Genomic DNA, 20,501 nt, shown 5'->3' with positions numbered 1-20,501 from the left:
TACTGGACGTCAAACATATGGTCATTCTGACACTGTTTTTTATTAGAGGAAACCCACGTTGCCACATAGGCTACTCTTTTTACGACAGGCAGCAAGGTATCTTTTATTTGCGCTTCCCACAGGCAGGATAGCACAAACCATGGCCTTTGTTGAACCAGTTATGGATCACTGGTCGGTGCAAATGGTTTACACCTTCCCATTGAGCCTTGCGGAGCACTCATTCAGGGTTAGGAGTTGGTGTCTGGATTAAAAATCCCATGCCTCGACTGGGATCCGAACCCAGTACCTACCAGCCTGTATACCGATGGCCTAACAACGATGCCACCGAGGCTGGTTTATGGTGATCAAGCCCAAAATATTTGGCAAAGTGTAGTCTGCATGTGCATGTCTGTATTTACATATTAGTGAGTGACATCTGTAAAAATTTGAGGTCGGAAGCAAACAAAGACTAAAACTTATCAACATAAAATAGGTGTAGATCAGAATTGAGTTTAACGTTAATAATATGACTATTACTACAATATTCCAATAGTCAGTATTCCATTGGAATAAATATTAAATTAATATTTAGATAAACTTTTAATACTAAAAATAAAAAATATAAAGCTATTAAAAAGAACAAAAAAGAAGTTTGTTCCATCTTATCTTGCAGGCAATATTTTAAACACCTGGGCCCCGTTCAATGAAAGAATTGTAGTTAAGGTTACATGTAGTGACTTACGACGAGTTTACATGTAAACTTTACAGCCATTCCACAAAGCAACCTTATGGTAGTCGTAAGTGCCCCTTTAAAGATTAAGATCTTCTTTGCGAAGAAGTGTGAATTACTTAAATAATATGTTGATTTCCGACTATTTGGAATATCTTGAATACATTCAATCTATCGGACATCCATAAAATAACTTCGTTAGTTTATTTGCTAGGCAATAATTGACGAATACATAAGATACGAGTTATATCCCATATTTTTGTGCGAAGGTTGTATGCCTAGAATGTTTTTCATCGAATGCAGAGTTTCATAAAAGGTATTTGGTATTAGATCCATTTTTTCACAAAAGAGTTAGTATCCTTCTTAGAAAATTATCAAATCATCATCAAACTGCCATTTGACATCTATGTTAGTGGCTAAGAACTGCCTTGTACCAATTGCAAATTTTCATTGTAACTTACAAAATTAAGTAACGCCATGTCGTGGAACAGACTGGTAATCATAGAAAAACATTGATGTCACATTGGAAGGTTTATATGGCGATGATAGTACTAAGATCACTTTGTGGAATGAGGACCATGCAACAAGCAGCTGATTGTTAATTCTATAAAAATAATCATTGGAACAGTTCCTTTTTAAGTGATTGCTTCATGAAATAGATTTAACCATACATATTTCAGCTATATTTTTGTTATTATTAACCCAATAGCAGCACATACCTGTATTAATTTGATTATTAAAGCAATAATTATGAGTTCATACCTGCAGTTTTGCTGTTTTTTCATCTACCACAGGTTTAGGCAGTTGTGGTTTATTAGTCTGCAGTGTAGGCCTGCTGGGTCCAGCAAAACCTGCGACAAAAAAAGGCCTAAAAAGGAAAATGAACTTTAAAATGTTTTTTAAGAACAAAGAAATACATGTTTAATATATTTATAACCAATTAACAATCAATAACCAATGTTTTGATGGCTTTTATTTATATTAATTTAGGCCTCAACCTTGATCTTTTATTCAGGGGTGGGAATTGGTGAACAGTCAAAACAAATAGGAAATCTACAGGGGTCTCGGAAATTCTTGCAATCTTAGGTTAAAATCTGTGCCTGACACATTTTGGAGGAAATGACGGTTAAAATGCGAGGAAACGCAATGTTCCGTAAGCGGAAAAACAGCAGATCCGAGGAGAATTCCCACCCCTGTTAAATACATACATGTATCACTTATTTTGCCAGGAATGTACTGGCTTTTTTATCCTCTACTGTGTTTAAACCATACACATGTTGGTATTTAGTGTCAACAATATATATCTTGACAACTAGTTTTATGCAGATGAGAGCAATGTGTGTGTTTTTGTCTTTCTGTGTCTATAAATAATAGCTCCAAAAACTTATTCATTTATGTTTTTATTTTCTCCAATTTCTCAATTAATTTCAGCATTGATTTCTCTATGAATTGTTTTCAACTGTTTACTAGTCAGCTTACATATATTTAGTAAAGGCAAGAAAAAAAATCATATAAATAACTGAACCAAGCAATTATGAATTTAATACACATTGTTATAAAAGCACCACACTTGAAACAATATTCATTAATGGTCAGAAGACATATTGAGGGAAATCCTACTCTTAATCAGTTGTTTTCAGCAACACTGAATGTGCTGGAAGTCAATCATCAATACTGAAAGTCTTTCAACTAACTTTACTGAAATAGAAACTGCAGCGGGTTTTTCTTCATTGAGCATCTCCTGGCTTGGCATCAATTTGAGAGGTTTGCCCGACTGAATCAATTTGTGGCCTTTCTTGGCAACCTGGACAGTGGCACCAAAACCTTTATCCAGTGAAGATTCCTGCAGATAGCCTTCATAGACCAAAACTTTACCTACAACAAATTCAAGTATATGGTCGTCAAATGAAAGTTGATAATAAAATAATTTTTTTTAAATGTCATCTGTTTATAGGATCCGAGTCTACAGTTAGATTTTAGCCAAATATTTCTTTTTAAAAATATGAGTCGTTCAAATACATGTATATACTGTAGATCCTGAAATTAATGCGTCTATAAATTAATGCGAGTAGTGGTGGGCAGACTAAAATGCGACATGAAATTAATGCGAGTGGCCTCCCTTTAAAATATTAACTTTCCGAACACAACACATCTGTGTACTTTTTGTTAAATCCAAGTTACAGGCGTCTTCGGTGAGACCAACTCACTAACATGTCTGTGTACACATCAGTTACTCTATTTAGTCCCTATTGTTTTTAGAGAGATCAACTCAAAGCATATTTTTGCGGCAATCATTTACATAATGTGTATAGTTACCTAAATCTGGCTAAACATTAGCATACATGTACCATTACAATGGTTTGCCAACAAACTTGAACAGTAACAACAAAGAAATGGTCAACCGCAATATTAGCTTGCTAAAACCCATTCACGTGACATGGATCGAGTCTGCTTTTGACAGGGTGGCCAAAGACCCTGCAATCGTCACACGTGGCTGTCAGTTTGCTGGACTATTGGACAATTAGTCTGTCTAGTCTATGATGAATTGTGCTCCAGTTCTTTTATAAATGTATTATAATATTAATCTTTGTTTGTTTTAATAGCGTGTGACACATAACTTGCTGGACTATTCGACAATTAGTCTTGTCTCGCCTACAATGAATTATTTTCCAGTTCTGTTTTATAAATATATTGATTTAAAAAAAAAAATAACATGGGACACATATACAAAACATAATTAGAAATAAATGCGTAATATTATTAATGTGAATAACATGAACTCGCATTTTTCACATTAATATTATGATTGCATTAATTTCAGGATCTACAGTAGTTCCACTGGTAAATGCTTCAGTTTAAAATAGACATACATGTAACCATGGAGGTTTTAGATTTGCTTGTACAGTGAAACCGGTCCAAACTGGATAATGCTGGGCACCTAATATTTATCTGATTTAGACAAGATCCGGTGTTTAGAGGTCTCGTTTTAGAATTTAGAAAATTCGGTACCTTGAAACTTGGCCAGGATTTGACAGGATTCTGGTTTGTACAGGGTCTGGTTGAGACCGGGTTTCACTGTTACAGTATTATTGTTTCTTTGATGTCTGCAAATGTTTCATTTTTTATCACAGGCTAATGCCTTCAGTCAAAAATGATATTTTTGGGCATAAAGTAGATAACAGAAAGAAATGGCCTTTGTTACGCCAGTTGTGGAGCACAGGCTGGAACAAGTTGGAATCCAATCCTAGACCAACCGCATATCACTGCAAGCACTTATTACTGAGCTACTATGATGTAACTGCAAAATAAATAATAACAACATTTTTATAACACAGGCTAATGCCCGCAAATCTAAAAATGCAGATGGCGATCTGCTAAATATTAAACTGATGAAATCATTGGATTAAATAGTCACTTAATACTTGCCAAAGGACTTCCACCACTTCAAACCTCTGTATCTGACAAATAAAAGAAAGGAATATTTGTTAAACGACACCTCAGCATATTTAGTGTCTAACATACTGTAGTTACGTCAAGGCTTTACTTGGTGTGGATGTGAGAGAAGAAAACTGCAGTCACCATATTGATTATTCCATTAATATTCCAAAACAACAGCAAGGAATCTTTTATGTACTTTCCAATAGACAGGACAGCACGCACCATAGCTTTTGATATATTACAACTTGTGTCGAACTGGAATTGCTCTTTAGAGACAAGATGTTCATTACAACAAATGTAGAATTTACTGTAGATATTTGGTATATTACTTAAGAGAAAGTGATAAATGTAAATTTGTAAGAAAACTAATTTATTTCTGTTTTGAAAACTTACTTGCCAGACCCCCAGCCTGGTTTCTTTGTGAATCGTTGAGTTTGTTGACTGTTTGATCCTCGGAGAAAGTTTACTGGAGCAGTCAAACCAAACCGACCTCCCAAAGTCTGTTGAAATAAAAACAAGTCTGTTAGTTTTTAATAAAATAATTCAACAAGCAGTTCCACTGCCATCTTGAAATTATCTGCATCAAATGAGTACTTTAAACAACAAAAAACCCCATAAAACACAAGGGCTTATAAAACTTTAATAGTCTGAAATGCTTTATGCAATTTGTATGGCAATACCATGATATTAGTCTCTAGACTGTAAATAGCCTTCAATCTAGACTTTACAGTTTTTTCTAACACTCCGTTAGTGAGAACACATACTAACACACATACATGTGGTAACATAAAGACATACGACTGGCTAGCATGACCAGGTTGCCACTGCCATACTGTCCAACAAGGTTGAAAATTAACATAAAAACCATGGTCGCCAGCAGGGCCATTTGAAGAAAAATCTTACTGGCCCTTCTCAAATTTAACTAACCCTTAATTTTCACATTCAGATTTATCTGCACAACCAAATTCAAAACTAGCATGTTCTTTGTTGAATAATAACCATGTGCTCATTGTATATAGACCGTTTGCTTCAAAAAGAAACTGATGAATTGGCATGTAACTTCATAATGAATAGAGTTAAAATTCATATAAAAACATGTTAAACAGTTTTAAACCCAAATAACACTTTTTGAAAAAAGAAATTCAGTATAAATAAAAATGTTTCTTTACAAATTACCATTAAATTATACATATTAAATCTCATTTTAATACATGGGTGAAGACAAAATGCTAGAACAGCCAAGGTATGCAGCTTGACTTGCATTGTCTCTGAAGTGAACAAAATAAATAATGCAGTACAAAGAGAATAAAGGTAGAACTGCCCATGTTTTAGAATATAAACTAGTCTGGGGTGACAGTCCTCTTTGTAGCAATGCCATAGGGAAGAAATACATTTTGTGGTGATGCAAGAGGGATAACATTTCCTCGGGAGTCACTGTTCTCCTACAGACGAAGCACGCACATGTTTAATTTGGATATTGTAAATGCTAGTAGACTACTAATAAAATAAATATTGAAAGAAAAATAAATATTGAAAGAAAAATAAATCTGTGACAAAAAAAACCACAAACAAAACACTTTACCAAACTATACAATGTATCATATTACAAAGCATACATACTTATTGTTTATTACAGTAATATTTGAACGGTTATGTCATCCTGTAAGTCCTTGGTGTCACTTTAGATCTGATCTGTTCTTATTTCATGCAAATCGCTTATTTAAACTTAAAACAATATCTACAACGACAATCAATTAACTGACTTTTGGAATAAGCCCTGTAATAATGGAAAATGTAATTGGTATTTTTATCTGCTCGCATGTCAGACCTTGCCTTTTAAGGTGCGCGGGTGCGATCGCGCTCGTACAGTGCACGTAATTTCAATCTGGCGAGTGTGAAAAATAACGCACGTTACACTTAACAAACAGCGCACATAAAATAATTTTGTATATTGATTGCTACTATTTACCTTATGTAGCTGATAGAAAGATCCGTTTAATAATACCAGAATTTTTTTTTTACGAGAATGGTAGCGTCCATGCAAGATTTTAATATATGACTTATTTTTGCTATACAAATCGGAAAACACAGATTTAATAGACATTTTCGAAGACATACCAATCTGATCAAAACTTCTTTGCCCATTTAATTTATTATTAATTAGAAACAGTCCACTTTTGTAAGGTAATAGATCACAACATCTGATAAGGATAACTCATTTATACTGTTCATATAGTTATGACAAAAAGAGAAAAGGGATTGAATTAAATAGTGGCTTCTGTAGCCTACACAAATGAACTCGTTAAGGAAATCAGCGAAGTCGATAAAATTGTCTCGATTAGTTCATAACTTAAACTGTTGGTCTTCAAAGCTTACATATAATTTTATACTTTCTTTTTCAAAAAAAGAAAAAAGAAAAAAAAGAAAAGAAAGAAATTTAAACGGAATAATAAAAAGAAGGAAAAGAAATGATAATAGGTACGTAGGAATAAGCATAGGTATTTTTGTATGTTTATTATTTTTCTTTTTTTATCTTTAAAAAAAAATCAAATAAAACTTCATTTAAATATTTGTATTTCAGCCAGAGGTTAATGAATGTACATATGCTATTTATATATGTATATATGTACACACTATAGTAACAGTAATCCATGATAATTTCCCACTATTTAATTTTTGGTATGTTTGTTAGAAAGTCACAGACCATGTGACTGGAACATGATTTGATGCGCAATACTCTGTGGCATACTGACCAAACAGAGCTATTGGGGTCAGATTATTTTTGCTCTTGGAATTCTGCACGAACACGCTGGTCTTCTTGACAATTTATTAGCATTGATGACGATGTCTAAAATTATGTTTTTTTTTAATTATCTTTATTATGGCATCCCACGTTTGGAATAAAATCCTTTGTAATGACAGATTTTGTCAGAGTTTGTATATTTTGTATCAACAACATTAGGGCCATTCTAGATCAATGACGTAACGCTGTCAGAGCCATTCGTAACTTGTAGCCGTAGGTCAAATGGCGTTTACAAAATGTTGAGGGAGGGAGACTGGTTGCGTAATTGTTGAATTAAAAATGACACATGGATGTCAATGTCCCAACCAACACTATTTAAAAAAAATATGTTTTAATAATATGAGTAGTGCACACTTGAGATGCTTGGGTCGGAGTTCATGAACCACCTATTTGGACCAGTGGGTTTTTCCCATCCCAACTATCCTAATCATATTCATTGCACATAATAATGAAATTCAAGACAAGTTGATTCCTATATATAGTTAGCTGCACGTTCATCAAACCATCTAACACTGAAAAGGTATATATATATATATATATATAATTGTGTGCATCAAATTATCTGAATAGTACATATTGTAATTATAAAATCGAATTGTCTGCATCAGTGTATACATGTCATAATTATATTTCTATATTACTACTCCTGAAATGTTTTAATAAATTATAACTCCATTCCTGAAAGGGAAAAAAATCAGACTACACTAATGAAACAAACAACATAAAATTAGAAGAAAACATTATTGGTATATTGGTTCATTTTTGAAGCATATGTCTCTGCATTTACATGACCAATTACTTCATAAATTAATAATGCTTGGTTTTCACACGCCTTAGCATTTTCATGAGTGCAATTTTTCACTCGCCTAAGCGTTTTGAGGTGTGCGATTTTTCACTCGCCTTTGTTTTTCAAAAGGCAAGGACTGGCATGTGCTGTTGTTAGCGTGAGTTAAAACTACAAGATAGATTTTGATTTTGTCCTAAAATAATGTAAGCCAATTAAATATGGTTCCTTTTTACCATAACATTAGTAACAATTGGCAAATAGTAGTTCTATTAGATAATTACGGCGTATCCAGTCCATTCCAATAAGCCGACGACTTCCAGATTAAAAAAATATATGCAAAGTCTTCAATACATTTTGAGCTCTATTTTCAGAAAGACCCAGCCGAAAGCCACATAAGCTGAGTCTGGTGTTGTCAAAATATAGAACATGTTCTACCATACTTGCCAGACCCTAAAATCGAGGGTCGCCCAATGGACTACCTTTCTAAAATTCATTGTTCATTAGCCAATAAAGGTCTCCACGGGCGACCGGGCGATTGCTAATTTTTAACCCTGGTCCAATAAAAAAACAAAAAGCACAATTGAAATTGATTGCTCTGTGACATTTAAGTTAATATGGAACCAATTTCTATATGACGCTTAAATTAACTACAAGCGCTAGAGCCATAAAAATAGGTTTTAGTTGGAAAAGACAGTTAATGTTTTAAACCTAGATTTTGAGGATATGTAAAAAGAAAGAATACCACATTCATATCTCTTAAATATAATTTATCTTACAACTTGTTGTTTAAACATGTACAATTCGCTTTTGCTCGTTAGATGTGTTTTAAAACAACTTGTTGTAAGATAAATGGTATCTAACAGCCACTCATGTAGTATTCTTTATATCTTGCAACGAGTTGTCAGAAAAATGGTAGTTAACAGCCACTCATGTAGTATTCTTTTTATCCTACCAGTTGTAAGAAAAATGGTAGTTAACAGCCACTCATGTAGTATTCTTTTTATCCTACCAGTTGTAAGAAAAATGGTAGTTAACAGCCACTCATGTAGTATTCTTTTTATCCTATGAGTTGTCAGAAAAATGGTAGTTAACAGCCACTCATGTAGTATTCTTTTTATCCTACCAGTTGTAAGAAAAATGGTAGTTAACAGCCACTCATGTAGTATTCTTTTTATCCTATGAGTTATAAGAAAAATGGTATTTAACATCCACTCATGTAGTATTGTCTGTATAAGCATGAGGTCAGATACAAATGCTAAATGAACTACTGAGGGAGTGACAGTAACATCTTTCACCTGAGGACTGTGTGTATAAAACAAGTAAACTGGACAAACCTCGATAGCACTGAAAAAATCCGTGGCCTCCTTGGTATAATCAACTGGCTGGTCAGGGGCGAGACCGGCATTCGTACCCCAGTCTTGAGAATCAAAGTATCCATGACGGACAGTAACCGCAATTCTGAAACATTCAGACAATGTTATATTTACATTGCTCAATATCTTATATGCCGACAATATGATCACCACGAGTACTCGAGTACTTGAGCACGGGTCGAGTCTAGCAAGACCGGAGTCCGTTCACAGGACCGAGTACCCGTGCAAGGAAGAGCACTCTCATTTAATTCTATTTTTTTATGTCAGTTTGCCCTCTGCTTGCCTCCAGTTACATTACAGGGCTATGAGAAATGGGGGGAAAACAAAAGTCGAATGGGTGGAATGCATGAGATGGTGCATATAAAAGATCCTTTGCTACTAATGGAAAAAAGTAGCGGGTTTCCTCTCTAAGACTATATTATCAAAATGATCAAATGTTTGACATCCAACAGCCGATGAATAATACATCAATGTGCTCTAGTGGTGTCGTTAAACAAAACAAACTTTAAACTTTAAAAGGAAAATTGACCATGAGTGAAACACTCTTACATAGTGACATAATATACATGTGCAATTTACCCGGTCTAAATCCGTGTAGTGTATGTACTGAAAATTATCAAGAATCTGAATGATGTCACATATGAGTAACAATGTCATTCTTGTTTTTTGATAAAGTTTGCTATGTTTAGCAAATAGCAAAGGGGTCTTTCCTTCTGGTTAGACCGGTAGGGGACCAATAACATGATTAATAGCAATTTAGCCAAAAGAATGTTACGTCAAATTCTCACTTTTTGCGACAGTTGTCACAGCATTCCACTGTTCCTCCAATTTCCTTCATATCACGTCCTTCAAAATGTGCAAGCAAAACCCTAAAAATAAAAGATTATTAAACATATAATTAATGAAATAATGTATCAGGGTTCATTTTTAAATTGGGAATCAGATTCCTAAATATTCAAGTAAATAAAAATAACACAAAACCAATTACATGTAGATACAAGAACATCAACATTTAAAATCCCAAATCATCTCATCTGACGTCTAATGTTCAGGCATTTATTTATTAGAAAATACAATCTCCTTGCCAGAAACTAGTTACATGTATATTACAAATAAGCATGACATTTTAAATTAATTAACCACTTAGCACATTGTGAAAATGCTATGAAAAAAGACGATTCTAATGGATTCTTGTGACAGGGATTTGCAGCAATCCAAATGATGGACTTGTGACACTTGGTTGAGAGATAGGGAGAGGAAGGATGGAGGCAAAGATAGAGGTGGAGAGGAGAGAGAGAGAGAGAGAGAGAGAGAGAGAGAGAGAGAGAGAGAGAGAGAGAGAGAGAGAGAGAGAGAGAGAGAGAGAGAGAGAGAGAGAGAGAGAGAGAGAGAGAGAGAGGGAGGGGGGGGAATATATTAGAGGAGTCAGAGAGAGAGAGAGAGAGAGAGAGAGAGAGAGATAGTCAGCTACACCATGACTCTAGGCTACATCATGGCTCTCGTTGCCAAGCCACTCACCTCCGTCGGCATGTTGCAACACTGAGGTATTGCTCCAGCTTCCTAAGCATTTTTAACTTGTGCTGTTTGAAAGTCAGATTTTTTATTTCATTGATGAAATGCCTTAAAAAAGAGAGAGATAAATGTAACAACAAAATATAATTTAACACCAATATCGGCAACATGTTTATATCAGAAAGTATAACAACTATTAGTGACAGAGACTGTACTCAATGCTACCACATGGTATGCTTTTGTATTTGTATGTGAGAAACAGGAAAGTATACATACATGTAGAGTATGATATGACAATAGTGTAGTACAGTGAAACCTCTCATAACCGGACCCTCTGTTAACCGGAATTCCCTCAAAACCGGATGTTTTTCGCTGCCCTTTTTTAAATATCTGTACAGAAGAGACCCTCTCTAAACCAGATACCTCTTATAACCAGACTTTTTCCTTGGTACCGAGGGTGTCCAGTTTAGAGGAGTTTCAATGGATGTAGGAATGAGAAAAACAAACATAGTACTATTAGTGAGACATTAAAATAAAACATAGAATGCCGTTTCAAAAACCAACTTTGGATGCATTTGGAAAAACCCAGTAAAACAACATATACAACAGTAATGAAATATATATGTCAGGCATTGAATTTGGAGATTCGTTTTAATGATCCTCCCAGAATCTTTAAAATTATACAGATATTTTGGAATTCAGGCCTCTGGGAATAGAAAATTGCCGTAACCCATTTATCATTTATGCAAAACTAACATCAGGTACCCAATTTCCTTTTGGTGTAACCTGTTATGTCTACAAAAATACATGTCATGGCAAATTTAAAAAAGGTTGTGTAAAATTAAATTTGTGTGAGCAACAAGCTAATATCAGTTTGTTTTTAAAAGTTTGTTCTTGTTTAACGACACCACTAAATTAAAACCATGGTCGCCACCAGGGCCAGTTGAAAATAATCTTACTGGCCCTTCTCAAATTCAACTCGCCCTCCAATTGTCACATTGCAATTTAACTGCACAGCCAAAACTAAAACTAGAATGTTCTTTGTTAAATATGTACTTTGTGCTCACCGTATATGGGCAGTTTCACGGGAAAGGTTGCATAAAAAGTCTCACTGGGACCCCAAAATTAACTATGCAGCATTCTATAAAAAACAATATGTTTAAAAAGCAATATGACTAGTGAAATGTTTTATAAAATATTGGACCTACAGCTGTTACAGTTTATAAAATAATCAGTAATATAATTACATGCACAGCATAAAAATATGAGGACACATAGGTACAGCATAATCATAAGCTTTTATGTGATACATTTCTAAAGATAAACTGAGGTGTTTTTTTTAAATAGGAAACTGTTATGAGTAACTATGTTTTCATTAATAAGGCCTAGGATTTTAAGTTTTCTGATGCTTTTTGGTAATATTTGAGCAATATTCTTCTATTTAAAAATGATTTATTTTAAACAGAAACCATTAAATATTAATCTTCAAACAGAATGTCTATAACTGAATTAGAAAAGAAATTTCAATATGTTTTTTAGAATACAAGTTAAAAAATAATGTTGATTGCATTAGTATTAGCAGTAATATAAGCTTTCAAACAATGCAGTGTGAAAATAGCAATTTTGTTTAGGAGGGGACTTTTTCTTTAACATTTAGATTTCAGTTAAATAAACAGACTGCTCTTAATCTTTAAAAAAAAAATTAATTCATAATTGTATTAGAAAATAATATTTGATATGAATCTGCATGTAATGGTGTAATTAGATAATTAACATTGAAAGATTACCTTACACTGCTGCATACAAGACATACAATCTACTTAGCTTGTAATGTCCTTATTTGCCAGCTTTATTTTGTAATATTTGGATTTTACGTCCTGCAACTGTGGCAGAATAAAAGGCTCATGTCCTTCAACCGTTAAAGGCCCAGAAAGATGCAACGACTTTCTAAGCACTCCACTCCGACAGTCTGGGAGGACCTTGTCCATGGCCATTTAAATGTTGATGTCACTTTACACTCATGAAGGAATTTCATACAAATATGATCACCTTCAAGCACTTTACACTTGCATTGTCAGGGCTAGCTTCTAGATTATGTTAGTCCCACTCCCATGGCTAGTGATATTCAATGCTGGGCTAGTAAATAACTACTATTGCCATGCCCGTCGGCTAGTGAATTATTTTTGGTCAAATGTTGCAGTTAAGTCTATTTTGTAAATATGAATATCCTGCCCCCATCCCATCTCCCAATGTTAGTGTTTTTGAGCTCTATCTCCCTCTTTAAGTGTTATATCCGATTATTACTATTATTTAGTAAAATTAGATTTTCTTAAAGTAAAGTAAAGTAGGACTAGTGAATTTTTAATTGTGGCTAGTACATTTTTAAAAATCACTGATCCCATGGCTAGTGGATTTTATAAAAATTCTAGAAGCCCTGATTGTGTATTGGTTATTCGTCCAATGTAATAACCCTCGTCATAGTAAACAGTATTCTTAAAAAAGCATCAGATTCTGTAATAATACGAACTGACCTGCATTAAGCAGCCACCTGTATTAAACAACCAACTGTGTTAAAAGGCCAAGTTGATACATGTCCTCCTTAAGGTGAATGTTTAACACAGTTTGACTGTATATATACGCATGGCAGAATAAAGAACCAAAACTGATCACTGCACAACTTTCCAAGTGTAACAGAATAATAAACAAAGCTGACATCTATCAGTCAAACCAACTAACACCTGCAGATTGTCAACAAATGTCTCAGACTTCCATACAAGTCACATGTACATAGCAACACTCAGACATGTCAATATCAAATCAGCTCAGCTTTAACATGTTGTAAATGTCCTTTCCGGAACTTGAACATTGTAACATAAAATTACCACTGCATCAGTGAATTAATAGTTAATTTTAAATGAATTTAAATCATACATATATTAAGCATGTTGGGTGGGTTTTTTTATTATCTCAATACTGCATCATATCTCACAACCCTTTTACAAAAAATCTATCAAACAAACTTCATATTTATTATGAAATTGGTATAAAATTGTATTTTCTATCCATTCAAGTAAATATATTATAATGTAATGAAAGCACTTTGCAAAAAGATGTTTAAATATACATGTTAAAATTGTGTTTAGTAGGGGACATTTTGTTTAACATGCAAAATCTTGTGTATTTACAGAACTACAATTCAAACAAACACAATAGTTATACAAATTAGTTTTTGTAGGCTATTATGCATGTACTATATGATTAAAGTTTTGTAACCTGCCTGTATATATTTCTTTGACCCATGTTTAGGAGGGGACATTTTTTAACGGAAATATTTAGGCTCTACACATGTATGTTACAATAAATATCTCAAAATAAATAACAAAGTGACATCGATTTTTGTTCTTGTCACAACTGTAGGTGTCTATTGTGATTATAGTAATACAAAAATAATTGTTGTAAAATGTTATTTGAACTATTTATAGGTCAATGTTCATAACAGGACATCTTCAATTTAAAAAAAAAGAAAACAGGGCTAGTTCTTTAAAATACTGTAAATTTATAACACAACATCCAGGTATGATATGGTTGATAAAAAAATGTTTACCAGTAGTCTAGTATTCAAAAAAAATTATAATAAAAGTGTCTATTTCACATTACATTATTATTAAAATTGTGATGGAATAATGCAAAAATGCAAATGAGACTCGTAAATGTGTTATTTTGATATATAAATATTCACTACTTGATGAAAAATCAAGTTATTTCAATAAAACTTGGTTTGTAGGTTGCTATACCATTCACACAGGTACCTATAAAATTTCAGCAGAACAGAGTTTTACATTTTAAAGTTATGAAAATTTTATTCCAATCAACGAGCAGTGCAACCTTTCCCGTGAAACTGCCCATATAGTCTGTTTGTGTCAAAAGGAAACCGATTAATTGGCATGCAACTTCAAAATTAATAAAGCTAAAATGCATATAAAAACATGGTATTAAGTTTTAAACCCATACCAACTCAAGTAACATTTTTTGAAAACGAAATCCAGTGTATATAAAAAAGTTTCTTTACAAATTACCATTAAATTATACAGATTAAATCTCTTTTAATACAGGGGTGAAGACAAAATGCTAGGTCAAGGTGTGCAGCTTGACTTCCATTGTCTTTGAAAAAAAAGATAATGCAGCACCAAGAACAAGAGACTAAACGTAGAACTGCGCATGCTTTAATAAACTAGTCTGAGAGTGGTAGTCCTCTTTGTCACAATGCAAGAGGGAGGAAATTGGCAGTGAAGGGTTTCCAGATAATAACAATAAAAAAATTGTATTTTTTTTTTTAGAATGTTATGTATTCAATAATAAAAGTATAAATCAATCCACATAAGTGGCAGAATTTTTCTACTTCCTTTTTAAGCATAGCCCTACTTTATGGCTTGTCTTGTGAAACATGCTAAATATATTCATCAGTGTCAATAAAGTTACTATACCTAGTACAGCAATTAACAGCATTATCAAACACACACACGTACACACACACACACACACACACACACAGACCAAACATCAAAAATCAGCATCACACCCCCCCTCCCCCCAAGCCCCACTTTATTAGCAGATAGTGTAGTACAGTTTCACTCCCACCTACAGATTAGTAATAAAGTGACAAACTTGGGACCAATGTTATTTTTATGTAGGTACATTGCTACATTTTCACTATTTCATCAGTGGGGTTCAAACTAATTTGTGGTTAACTGAATCGGGGACGAAACGTCTGGTACCCACATTAAGCCTGCCTATCGTTCTGAATTACGCTTACATTACAGTTTACTATTAGCATTTTTCGCGGAAAAATCTAACAATGATTTGTAAAAATTTACATTGGTTATAGTTTAACTTAATTGAATAAAACAAGATCGGTAGGTATATTAATTAATTAATATTAATGTCATGAATGTGTCACAGATTACTGGTAGCCAAATAGTATTTAGTGAAATGTTGCACGTGAAAGCATACGAAAAGAACTTAAGAAGAAAATTGTGAATCCGTTTCTTTTATTTTCGTACGATCGCAAGTGTTCTGTTATATGTTGAGGTTTTTACACACTGTGACGAAGTTGCATGCATTGCCACAGAACCGATGTCTGCCCCATAGTAATTACCATATGATATTTGACATATCTTTAAAATGAATACATAAACTACATAACAAGTGAGACAAATTTCATACATGGCTTCAGTTTACTCGATTGTCAAAAACATTTTCATTGGTCAGCTGTTGACAAATACAGCCAATAAACAAACGTCTTAGTAATAGCACGAAACGGTCGATAATACAGGGCCGTAGCTAGGATTTTTTGTTTGGGGGTTGGGGGCAACTGAGAAGTCAATAGTCTAAAACTCCTTTTCTTTAAGTTTCTATAATGCTTTCCGAATTTTTTTTTTTATTTTTTTTTGGGGGGGGGGGGAACTGCCCCCCTTGCCCCCATGCTAGCTACAGCCCTGTAATACCAAGTTCAGGTTGCAATGGAGAATGCAGAATGATAAACTCTGTTTAATAAACTCGGGATTTAAAAATATAGAACATTAAAAATATATTCAGAAATGGTTGCTTCCCAAAAAAATAATGATAGCGAATTTGAAAAAAAATTCCGGATATTTCGCATTAATTCCGGAATTCCGGATATGGGTTAAAAATTCCAGATTTTTCTGAAAATTCCGGAAAGTTGGTCTCCCTGAGCACATACCACAACCTTTGATGTACCAGTCATGATGCACTGGCTAGAACGAGAAATAGCCCAATGGTCCCACCGGCAGGCCAGATATCAGTTACAAATTCTTAGTGAAAATTATGCTATAGGACTATTTCTGCGTTGACAAGATAATTAATATATATTCGAAAAACAATGAGTAATGAACAAAACATGGCTCACAAGTGTTTAAAAAAAAAGGATAAAACATAAATAAAAGTTATACTCAATCAGGCTACCTTCATGTAGATATAATACACACACACACACACACACACACACACACACACAAATGTATACACACACAAATGCATACACACATATGCATACACACACACACAAATGTATACACACATACATGTACACACACACAAATGTATACACACATACATGTACACACACACACACACAGACAGACAGACACACACACACATGCATACACACACACACACACATGTACACACAGTTTACACACACACACACACACACAGACATAGACACACACACACAAATGTATACACACAGTTTACACACACACACATACAGACATAGACACACAGACAAACACACACTAAAACATACACAAACACAAACACAAACACACACACACACTAATGTTTTTAATTACACACTTGCTGACATTGAAATCGGCTCCTGAGTAAAAAACATGACAGCTGCTAGGCAACCCGTCTCGGCCAGCTCGACCCACTTCCTGGTAGTAAGACTCAATGTCTTTTGGCGCTCCGTAATGAATGATCTTTCGAACATCAGGCTTGTCTATCCCCATTCCGAACGCAACAGTCGCTACAACCACCTGAAACAACATTACAAAGTAGATGTTATTTCCTTTCACAATCCAGCTTTTTTCATTTCTCAATCAAGGAATAATAATTTAGTCTCACAGAACACAGAAATTATCAGCTCTTGCTTGCTTGTCCCATGTGTATACTTAAGTGTAGAACTTTTTTAGCAATTTAGTGAATTGTGTTTGAACATCTGTAGTAAAATTAAATCTGTCTTAGCCAAACTAAATATAAAATTTACTTGTTCTTTGAAGACAAACTTACAGTAACCCCTGACTTTTCAAGACTGGAAGGTGTCAATTTTGACCCGGGTTGAAAAGTGAAAACATTAAAATTAATGTTTTGCTCATCTGTTTTGGTCTAAGATGTTTCCTAATAATTTTCCAATTTAACGTAATTCAAGAAATGACATGTTTCAGACATGTATTTTACATGGTCAGTGTAAAAACCCTGTCTATTTGCAACAGAAAGGTCACTAGAAATTGATATTCACATCCAAACATAAAAGATAAATAGAGATTATTATAACAACTTGTGTGTTGTACTGATTTTACGAAACGAGTTCCAAGATTCTTGTATTGCCCAAGTGAGTTTTGTAAAATCAGTACGATTCACACATGAGTATATTAATTTCTTTATCATCCCCATATTATTATTTTGTATGAAAAGGCTGACAACAACCATGTCAAAACATTTAAAATGTAACCAGAAAGAGATGACAAAACGACGTCATTTTCCAACAGAGAGCAGTAAGACTGGGAAAGCCACATTATGTTATGACGTTGCTTCCCAAAATTACGTCATTCGTTGGTCACATGAAATTATTATGACACATGTGCTGTACTGGTTATATTTCCCAGTGTATCTTGAACTATGTGGATAATAATAATAACCTGTATTTGGTCATTCACAAATTTGTGATGAGTGTCTTTCCGCTGAGAGAGTGACAATCCTGCATGATACGCCGCACACGAAACACCCAGACCTGGTGGAGAAAATCAATTATTATAAAACATCAGTTAAATGGGATATAGTAATACAAATCTTATGTCTAAGAACACTCACATTAAATTGACCAGGCAGGGATGAGAATGGCAAATGGAAAAAAACACAAGTTTAAATATTTTTGACCGTAAACAAAGTTCACAAAACATGTAAATGTTTATGCTACTGCTAGAGGGACAAGAGCATAGACTTCTCCCCCCTCCCCTCAAGATGGGAACACTAACCTGATTTTCTTTAGTTTTCTGTTTAATTATAATATCATTGTAATTATTATTTTAACATGTATTACGATTGCAAAATAGTATACATTAAAAAAGAAACAAATAGAATTTCCCCAAAATGTTTTCCAGCAAATCAGGGTAATTGCTATGTTTTATCCAGTGTAAGCATGTACTATAGGTTCTTATTTTCAAGCTTTAATGTAGTGTTCTGACAATGTTTCAGTGTCACTAGCCCTCACAGAAGCTTTGGCTAGTACCCTATGTATTACAGGGGCCTAGCTTGGGATTTTCAGGTGGTACGCAGATGTTTTTCGGCGATGGAATAAAACGCTATTAGCATAGGGCATACACACATTTACATCATATACATGTATTTTAATTTAAAAAAATATATTTGTCATCTCGGGTGGTATGCAGCTGCATACCTGCGTATATGGAAGCTATGTATTATAGTAATACAGTTGATAATTTCCACTAGCCTGAACCATAAATTTACTGGCCGGGACTAAGGGCTAGTGGATTTGTCAAACCCTATCTAATAGATCATTGACATACAGTCCTCTACATTAACTTGTCCATCTAGGAGTCAGATGACACCTACTTCTATTTTTATATAGATAGTATGAAATATTTAGTCGCAAAATAAATAAAATGGTCACATATGTGACAAAATCAGTCGAAATGTAGACAGCTGTTCACACGCCTGTTCCCACAGATAAATAAAATAATAGATGGAATGATAAAAAGTACCAAGTGGAGTCAGTCTCACTGTCTACATTATGTAAAGCAAGTTGGAGAATTTCTCTCTTAATTTCAATGGTAATCTTCAGCTGTTTTAAATGTACAAGTATGTCACCATATGTAATACAAACAAATAAATAAACAGCCTACTACTTGGTGCTAAAATGGAGAATAATACATTTTTTATACAACATAGTTGGTAAAAACATTAATGTGGATGGTCTATCTTACATGGGTAATATATAATTTAAAAATATACCAGAGATATACTGTGCGATGGTAAAAACATTAATGTGGATGGTCTATCTTAAATGAGTAATACATGATTTAAAAATATACCAGAGATATACCGTGCGATTGTGAAAACCAGGGCTTCTAGAATTTTTGTGAAATCCACTAGCCATGGGATCAGTGATTTTTTTTAATTTACTAGCCACGATTAAAAATTCACTAGCCCTACTTTACTTTAAGTTAATACAATTTTACAAAATAATTAGTAAGAAGGAGATAGAGCTTAAAAACACTAACATTGTAGGATTGGGGTGGGGTCAGGATATTCATATTTACAAAATAGACTTAACTGCAACATCTGACAAAAACAATTCACTAGCCGTCGGGCATGGCAATGGCAGTTATTTAGTAGCCCAACATTGAATATCACTAGCCATGGGAGTGGGGCTACCATAACCTAGAAGCCCTGTAAAAACATTATATAAATAAGTAATATATAAACAGACCTGTCAACCCTCCCGGATTCCGCAGGAGTCTCCCGGTATTTGATCAAATCTCCTAAATCCGGTGCGGGGAAACAATTTCTCCTGTTAAATTACATTTTTGTAAGCATAAAAAAAAATCGATCCTCTTTTGTCAAAATAACATAAGGGAAGTAACTCTGCCTTTGTTTCTCATTCGGAAAATGTCGACTACTTTCGGTTTCTGAGAATATAACATGCCGAATTGTCCCGACTGTTTAACCTTTGCCAAAGTGAGAATTGTGGGATAGCCTATTTATATTGTTAAAAAAGCATATGGAGTTTATAAAATGACGTGTTATTATAATGTTTGTTGTCATCGTAATGGCTATGAAGCGTGTTGCCACTAATTCAACAGGCTGTGTATTGACATTCAGTGTTGCCATATAAAAAAACTATCCAATTTAGTTCTAATAACACCTCTGAATTGCAAAATGTCTTCCCACTGGATTACATAATGCAGCTATGACGAATCTGAACTGCCAGACTCCCGAGTTGACAGTGTTACACACAATGCATGTTAAAATCACATGTCACAGCAAGACAACGAAAAGACCAATTAGCTGTATAAACATACTTGTGTCAGTTAATTTTGTATGTTTGTGCAGTAAAAT

General features: G+C 34.0%; 1 protein-coding gene across 1 annotated transcript in view; it reads right to left on the bottom strand.

Annotated features, from left to right (window-relative positions):
* LOC121381161 (Werner syndrome ATP-dependent helicase homolog) overlaps window positions 1–20,501 on the bottom strand; it is a 48,846-nt gene that overhangs the window by 14,601 nt on the left and 13,744 nt on the right. Inside the window, exons 12-20 of the mRNA XM_041510334.1 lie at window positions 18,062–18,153; window positions 16,998–17,179; window positions 10,629–10,730; window positions 9,899–9,979; window positions 9,072–9,195; window positions 4,541–4,647; window positions 4,136–4,167; window positions 2,404–2,584; window positions 1,472–1,577 (exon numbers count right to left, since the gene is read on the bottom strand). Coding sequence (XP_041366268.1) covers window positions 1,472–1,577; window positions 2,404–2,584; window positions 4,136–4,167; window positions 4,541–4,647; window positions 9,072–9,195; window positions 9,899–9,979; window positions 10,629–10,730; window positions 16,998–17,179; window positions 18,062–18,153 — 1,007 coding nt within the window. The remainder of the gene's footprint in view (window positions 1–1,471; window positions 1,578–2,403; window positions 2,585–4,135; window positions 4,168–4,540; window positions 4,648–9,071; window positions 9,196–9,898; window positions 9,980–10,628; window positions 10,731–16,997; window positions 17,180–18,061; window positions 18,154–20,501) is intronic.

Source organism: Gigantopelta aegis, chromosome 9, assembly GCF_016097555.1.
Source record: "Gigantopelta aegis isolate Gae_Host chromosome 9, Gae_host_genome, whole genome shotgun sequence".
Classification (NCBI taxonomy): Eukaryota; Metazoa; Mollusca; class Gastropoda; order Neomphalida; family Peltospiridae; genus Gigantopelta; species Gigantopelta aegis.
The sequence above is the reverse complement of the archived record's forward strand: the minus strand, read 5'-3'. Positions and strand labels throughout refer to the sequence as shown.